Source organism: Sorghum bicolor, chromosome 6 (genome assembly GCF_000003195.3).
Source record: "Sorghum bicolor cultivar BTx623 chromosome 6, Sorghum_bicolor_NCBIv3, whole genome shotgun sequence".
Classification (NCBI taxonomy): Eukaryota; Viridiplantae; Streptophyta; class Magnoliopsida; order Poales; family Poaceae; genus Sorghum; species Sorghum bicolor.
The window spans coordinates 53,875,510-53,883,175 of NC_012875.2; the positions used below are offsets into that span (position 1 = coordinate 53,875,510).

The window sequence follows — 7,666 nt, forward strand, 5'->3', positions numbered from 1 at the left end:
TGTGTACAGTGCGTGGAGTGTGTGCGTCAAAATTGTACCAGAATAAAAAAACCTATGTCTTAAACCGAGACTTTGTAATTGATCACATCAACCAAGACTTTGTTATCGATCATTCCGTATTTAGGCTTTGTTTAAATTCAGGATGTCACATCAAAGTGCCACATAAAAGTATTCAGATAGTAATAATAAAATAAATTATAGAAGTACTTCTCAGTACTCCACAAGACAAATTTATTAAGTTTAATTAATCCATCATTAGCACATATTTACTGTAGCATTACATTGTCAACTCATGGACCAATTAGGTTTAAAAAATTGATCTCGCAAAATGGTTGCAATTTATGCAATTAGTTATTTTTTAGTCTATATCAATACTTCATGTATATATCCAAACAAGCGATGAAATAGGGAGTAAAATGCGATGTAAATGCTTTGGAAACATGTAAAAGAAAACTTTAGACATTGTTCGGTTTGATGAAGATTTAAAGGCGATTGACCGTCCAGAGACATGCATGCATTTTGATCATTTCTGTCAGTATATCACACGGTGAACCCACGTGAAGGTGAAGCACGTGCCGACGTGGGCCCCTGCGATAGAGACTCAAAATAGGTCCCATTGTTATTACAAAAAATGGAATCAGAGTGGTTACCGATTACCATGCGACTGAGCAATCACACGTACTAGGTCAAAAGCGATTAAAAACACTATTTTGCGCTGCAAATAAGCCACCAGTAACAGCAGGACCAGTCAATTGGCAGAGAGGGCTGATATAGTTATTACCAGTACTACTGCATGACTCATGACTGTGCCCTCCACGGCCACCTCTAAGCATGCAATGTACCGCGCACAGCTGAATTCAGCCCAGCAATATCTGCTGAGTTTGTCAGGTACTTGAGATGGGATCACTCAAGATTACTGAGAAAGCTCCCGGTGCTGCCCTGCCAAAGTCTTCATGTGCCTACTTGCTTCAATAAAACAACCTAATAGCATACTTAGTTCAAGAATAGCATAAAGAAAAATGGCATAATGCATCCAGAAGATACTTCATTGGCCTTCTTACAAAAATTATCACCTTTAAACTCATTAACAATGTTAGCATTAGCAAGTTATTCCTATTGCTAGTTCTAACAGGAAATATACCATGCGAAAGAGAGAGAATCTTGAACTGCATTAATAATGTTAGCATTAGCAAGTTATTCCTATTGCTAGTTCTAACAGGAAATATATTATTACTAATGCAGGTATTATTTTGTAGCTCCCAAACCTTGTAATTAGTTTGTAGCTCCAAAACCTTGTAAAAGCATTAACAGACTTATGGAATACTCTGGATACTACTATGGAGGAGGGTCAACCATATAGACAAATTAAGATACTCAGCAATGACTTCAGTAAATGGTATGTTAGGTCCTCGAAGCCTCACACTGAGACAACTCAACAGGTAAAGACCAGAGATTAAACTTCAAAGAAGATATGAATTATGTCAGACAAGTAACTGTCTTGAAGCTGATAGGTTACCAGTTACTGTTTGTCAGTAGAAAAGTGTGCAGAAACCAAATGAAAACATTAGGCCCACAGAACAATTCACAGCAACTCCATTATACCTGATATTCATCAAGTACTAAAAACTCTGGCTGCCTGTGCCAAGCTGTCACGACAACTGCCAAACAACTTAGGTGAAGACGTAAGATAGAAAAGCATGACAGATTCATCAGAAGATACCAAACATGCATTTTAATTTTTGAAGTTATACCAACCAGCACGGGGCAGCAAGCTTCTCTGCTCCAGATGGAGAGGACTGCTAGCACTACTAAATCAAGATGAACAATATTATGAATAATAAAGTGAGATTAACACACTGTCACAAAGAACATAGCATTGAAGTGACATCACAGGGTAATCTCAAATAATAACAAGAATAGATATCATAACAAAAGCATTAGTAAAAGGTTCCTTAAAATAGTTCAAAGAGAGAAGCAAATATTCCGATGCCAGCTGAGCCAGTAATGCTTGATGCCTTCTTAAGCATGCAACCTCTGCAATGGTCACAACAGCACACAGCAAGGTTAAGATGTGAGTCCCAAACTTCCAACAAGAAATAAATCAGGCTGGTATAAGCTCCAAGAAATATCAAGCCTGTCAACAAGTTGAGACAACATAGAAAAGGTGAGGGGGGTGAGCATAAAGCATATAATCTATCTATTAAAAAGAATTCTGTATAAACCGCAGTGCCTAAGAAAGTGCATCGGATATCAGATCCCCCAAAATATCCAGCCATTCTCAATAAAAATAAACTAATAATACCATATCCTATCAAAAGCAAATGTTGTCTTGTCTTTGAGTTCTACTGACTTCCTTACCATCCCAGACAAGCAATGAGCATGTTAGTCCTGACCTCATTCTAAAAATAAGATATTATTATAAATAAATAAGCATCCTCAGTGAGACGATACATGTGTTTGGTTTAATAAAAAGAAACAATACCTCTAGCAAAAGCATGAAAATCCATAAAACCCAAAGACGTTGAAAGGAGAAAAGTAACTATAGCATAATATAGACTCAAGGAAACTTTTGGATGTAGACTCATTAAGTCAAAACCAAACAATGGGTAACATATAACTATATGGTATACTAGCACAATGTTAAAAAGAATAGTAGCATATAGTATATAAATAATAAAACACATGGAATAACTGAAACATGGATTTCCTTGCCAATAAAACAGCAAATCATACCCAATTGTGCCTAGCAAAATTAATAGAACACATACAGAGAGATCATGTTAAGTTACCTTTTGCCCTTCATTGGAATAATCACCAGCTTTGCCCATATCACTTCATCTCTGACATAAACTTGTCATACTCTGCATCGGCACCATAGGAAGCAGTAGGCTGGTCGGTTGAGGAGGACAAAGGTGGTGGCGGTGGCGGCACTGCACTGTGTGTAGCCCAAGGTGCAGTTGCAATACTCTGAGAGGGATCAACACTAACCGGTGGTGGTGGAGGTGGTGGCTGAAATGGTGGAGGATAGTATGGGGAATAACTATAAGGTGGTGGAGGGTACATCGATGGTGCATTTGGTGCGCCTGATGATGCATATACTGATGTTGCAACAGGGTGAGTGGGTGTGCCAGAACTTGGTGGTGCTACACCAGGGGGATAGTTCTGAGCTCCATCACTTGATGGAGTAGTGCCTGGTGGAGGGATCGGAGCTGCTGGGGGTGGTGGTGGTGGTGGATACTGCACCCCATATGGAGGTGGGGCAGCTTGACCTGGTGCAGGGGGTGCAGGATTGTAGACGCTAGAGCCTGGTGGTGGCGGAGGATATGAAGCATATGGTGGTGGCTGCCCCCAAGGAACTGGAGCGTAACTCCCTGGAGGAGGTGGCGGTGGTGCTCTCATGTAGGACTGGGAGGAATAGCCACCTGAAGTAGGATCCGTAGGAGGAGGAGGATACGAGGGGGGTGCTGACACTGCTGGTGCCGGCTGTGGCGGCTTTCCTGCAACTCTAACTGCAATAACTCTCCCTTCAAGATGGTGACCATTCATTGCAGCAATCGCTGCATTGGCCTGTGACACATCTGAATACTTGACAAATCCATATCCTTTACTCTGTCCTGTGTTTCGATCCTTGATCACCTTAGCCATGACAATATCCCCAAATTGCGAAAACAGACTGATTAATCCAGGATCATCCATTGTAGGTGGCAGGTAGCCAATATACAGATTTGTCTCGTCATAGTCTTTCTTGATACCATTGAGCCCAGTGGCAGCCACACCACCACCAGTTGACCAAGGCCAAGGCGGGTTACTCCCAGTTCCAGCAGAAGCACCACCGCTACCGCCACTTCCTGTAAGAGCCAACATTGGACCACCAGATTTGTTCATGGACTCAGGTGCACTCCCACCACCAAGCTCAGCCAGGAAGTTCTGGTATTCATCGTCCATCTTCTTCCCAGAAGTGCCCTTGACCGGACAATCAATAGTCGGGTGCCCACCATCCCCACAGATCTTGCACTGCACATCACTCTTAAACGTGTTCATCTTGTTGGGGCAAGCATACTGCCTGTGGCCAGCCTCACCACATGTCCTACAAAACTCATCATCCCTAATTGTTCCATTAAGTGCGGCAAGCTCCCGGAGCTGCTGCCGCTTGTGCTCATTGAGCACCTCATCCACCGGGGTGAGCAGCTTCTCCACCATACCAGCAGCCGCGTCCAGTGCCTCCTGTGTGTCTGCCTCAACAAGCACGTGGAGGTCTTCGTTCTCGCTGGGATCCGGCTTGAGGTCCCTCTTCTGCAGCAGCTTCCCTTCCTTGACACTACCCTTCCCCCTAATGACAATCTTGGCACCAGTCTCCTTCTCCATGCGCTTCTGCGTGTTGCCACGAGGGCCAATGATGAGGCCGATAAAGTTGTAGCCGGGGTACTCCTTCATGGGGATGTAGAGCTTCTTCTGGAGCTTGGGTGGGCGGTAGTCGGAGGGGGGCTTGAAGGTGGGGTTGCGGCGGATGAGCTGCGAGATGATCTCCTGCCTCTCGCGGTTGAGGCGCTCCCTGGCGCGGTATTCGCGGGTGTTGATGCGGATGCCGAGGTTGTCGTAGACGGGCTCGGGGGAGGGCGAGCGCGCGCCCTCAGGGCGGTCGTCGAGCGGGAGGCCTGACTGCAGCAAGCGCGAGATCTCGAGGAGGCGCGCGTTGAGGGCGTGTACCTCGGGGTCCATCTCGGCGGCGAAGTCCTTCATGAAGTCCGGGAGCGCGATGGCCGGGCGCGGCTCCTCCTCGGCCCACCGCGTCTTGCGCTTCCGGCCCCCGGTCCCGCCCTCGCCGCCGGAGTTGTTGGCGGCGGAGTCATCGTTGGACTGCTCCCAGCGGCTGCGGCGGCGGCGGCGGGACGAGTCTCCGGCGCCCGCACCGGTGCCGTCGCCGTTGTGGTGGGGCTCGGAAGAGGCGGCGCGGGGCGGGTCGGAGGAGGGCTCGCGCGAGGGGGAGCGGGTTAGGGTTTCGGCGGACGCCATGGCTGCGGCTGCGCTGAGGGGAGGTGGGGTGGAAGAGCCGTCTCGAATTGGATCGCTCTGTTTTTCCTTCTGTTTTTTGTTTTGTTTCTTTAGGGGGGGGGGGGGGGAGAGAGAGAGAGAGAGAGAGAGATCTTCCGGGGTTTCCCGCGTGCGCTCTAGAATTATGTTTTTTTCTTTTTGAAGAAAGAGATTAAATCGATATTCTTTTTCTGGAGAAAATTGCACTTTTAGCAGCCCAAACAGTGGGCTTCGCAAAAATAGCATGCGAAACATTGTTTTTGTAAAATAGCAGCCAAAACAATTACTTCTTGTTTTCTCTACCATTTTTCCTTTTTTTCCTTTTCTCTCTTTTTTTCTCCTAAATTTTGGACGACCCTACCCCTGTGCTAGTTTCACGTAACCACGCCGCTGCCGGTGCTGATTTCACGTAATTTAGTTCTATATATGCACGTGAGCCCTAGCAGTCTCCATGGACGACGTGCCGCCGCCGCCGCCGTTCGAGATGAACCCGCTGTCCGACATGCCGCCGCCGTCCGACGTGACCCTGCCGCACGACGTGCCTCCGCGTCCCGACGTGTCATCTCCACCTGATGCCGCGGCACACTCCAACGCTGAGGCGGATGCGATTGCTATGGTGAGAGCCCTGCTGCCCTGTTGCCACGACTCCGGCTTTGCCGCACGATGTGCTGAGGCCGACCTCAACCCATGCATATTGTGAAGTTAAATCAACGGACTTGTACTTGTCTTGAATGGCAGCACACTGGTAAGCCATGTCAATATGCATTGGCCTTTATAACCACACAGCGAGGAGTTGACCTTGAACAATTTGTGCATGAGTATTACTCTATGGATAGATTCAAGGTTGCTTATGGTAGAGAGATTGAGCCAATGACAGACAAAACACAATGGTCTCAAGTGGAGTTGCCATTTGTTGTTGGTGCTCCTCTTGCTAAAGGAAATATGGGAAGACGAAGAAAACTCAGGTTGAAAGGATGTCTTGAAGGCGGCCATAAGAAGAAAGGTGCCAAAGATGTAGAAGGTGGCAATGCTACTGCTCCAAATGATGATATCACACCAACCAACGCTAAAGGGAAGAAAATGATTAGAGGCCCAATGACTTGCAAAAAATATGGTGAAAAGGGTCACAGGCAAGCTAGTTCAAAGTGTCCACTCAATGGGACAAAGAAAAAGAGGCAAGTATTATTTTTTATTGCAACCCTTGAATCACCATGTCATTACAAATATTATTATTTTTACTTGTAGAAAAAGGCAGCAGCCTAGAAGGAATGTTACAAAAGATAATTCAGATAGACTTAGCACCCCACAAAGGCCAACAAGAGAACAAATACTACAGGATAGTCCGGGAAGGATAACGAGAAGGTACGAAATAGTAACACATTTAACATATGTCATTTACTCCAAATAAATAAAAAGATTTATCTAATTCTCATTACACATATTTGTGCAGCCGCCTTGCTTTTTTATTAGGAGAGGGCAGTTCTTCACAGACCTCCATCACTACTCCTACAAGGGTACCTACTGCACCTGCACCAAAGAAGATTACTCCAAAGAGAAAACTACATACTGGATGAAAGATATTTTTGCAAGATGTGGTCTCTTTTAATTGATATGAGATGAACTCGTTTAGTCTAAATTTATGGATTTATGAGATGAACTCGTTTTGCCTTGATTTGTGATATGAACTTTTTTCTCTCAAATTTATGGATTTGTAAGATCAACTCAATTTCCCTTGATCTGTAAGATGAACTCGTTTTTTCTTATCTGTGAGATGAACTCATTTAATCTCAAATTATGAACGTGTGATATGCATAAATTTGTTTATTCCATCGTATCTATGGTCATGTACTGTACGAATCCAGGCATAGGCAGCCAGCCAGCGCCCAGGGCCCAGGCTTGCAGCGGCGACCAGCACTGACTAGCAGATGTGGATCTCACGTCAATTAGCGGCTCAATTAGCACAGGGGTAGGGTCGTCCAAAATTTAGGAGAAAAAAAAGAGAAAAAAGAAAAAATGGAAAAATGGTAGAGAAAACAAGAAGTAATTGTTTTGGCTGCTATTTTTACAAAAACAATGTTTCGCATGCTATTTTTGCGAAGCCCACTGTTTGGGCTGCTAAAACTGCAATTTTCTCTTTTTCTGAAAACTTGATTTAGATGGATACTAGACCGCCCGAAATCATCCCACCCGGGTGCCTAGCGACGAGCGCGGAACCGCATTAGCAAGCGATAATCGTCTGGATGTGTGTGCCGAAGAGGCGGCAGTCAAGTACTCCTAAGTCTAGAAAAAGATATAATTTTTAGTTTTTTAGAAGTCAAATAGTTTAAAAATTAACTAAATTTATATAAAAATTATTATCATTTATAATAAAAAATAAATAACGTTACATTAATTATATAATATATTTTTATTAAATTTTGTTTGAAGACTCAAATACTAATATTATTTACTATAAATTCGGTAAAAATTGAATTGTTTTAACTCGTACTCCGTTGGTCCACGAAAGAATCAATTTCTAAAATTCGTGTCAGTCAAACTTTTTTAAGTTTCACTAACTTTATAGAAAAGAGTAACAACATTTTTTATATAAAATGCGCATCATATGAAAGCATATTCTATGATGAATCTAACGATA

General features: G+C 44.2%; 1 protein-coding gene across 2 annotated transcripts; it reads right to left on the reverse strand.

The window, feature by feature from the left end:
- Nucleotides 500-5,097, reverse strand: LOC8057605 (branchpoint-bridging protein). Of its 2 annotated transcripts, none has more exons than XM_002448316.2 (2): nt 2,790-5,097; nt 500-2,134 (listed from the first exon to the last, which is right to left on the reverse strand). In XM_002448316.2, the coding sequence occupies exon 1, from the start codon at nt 5,011-5,013 to the stop codon at nt 2,830-2,832; it is 2,184 nt and encodes a 727-aa protein (XP_002448361.2). In that variant the 5' UTR covers nt 5,014-5,097; the 3' UTR covers nt 500-2,134; nt 2,790-2,829. The 2 variants fall into 2 exon arrangements, with proteins under 2 accessions (XP_002448361.2, XP_021318588.1); XM_021462913.1 differs by having other exon boundaries at nt 514-2,034.

Coding starts and splice junctions, on each gene's coding strand:
- LOC8057605 (XM_002448316.2), bottom strand. CDS start 5,013: ATGGCGTCCGCCGAAACCCTAACCCGCTCCCCCTCGCGCGAGCCCTCC.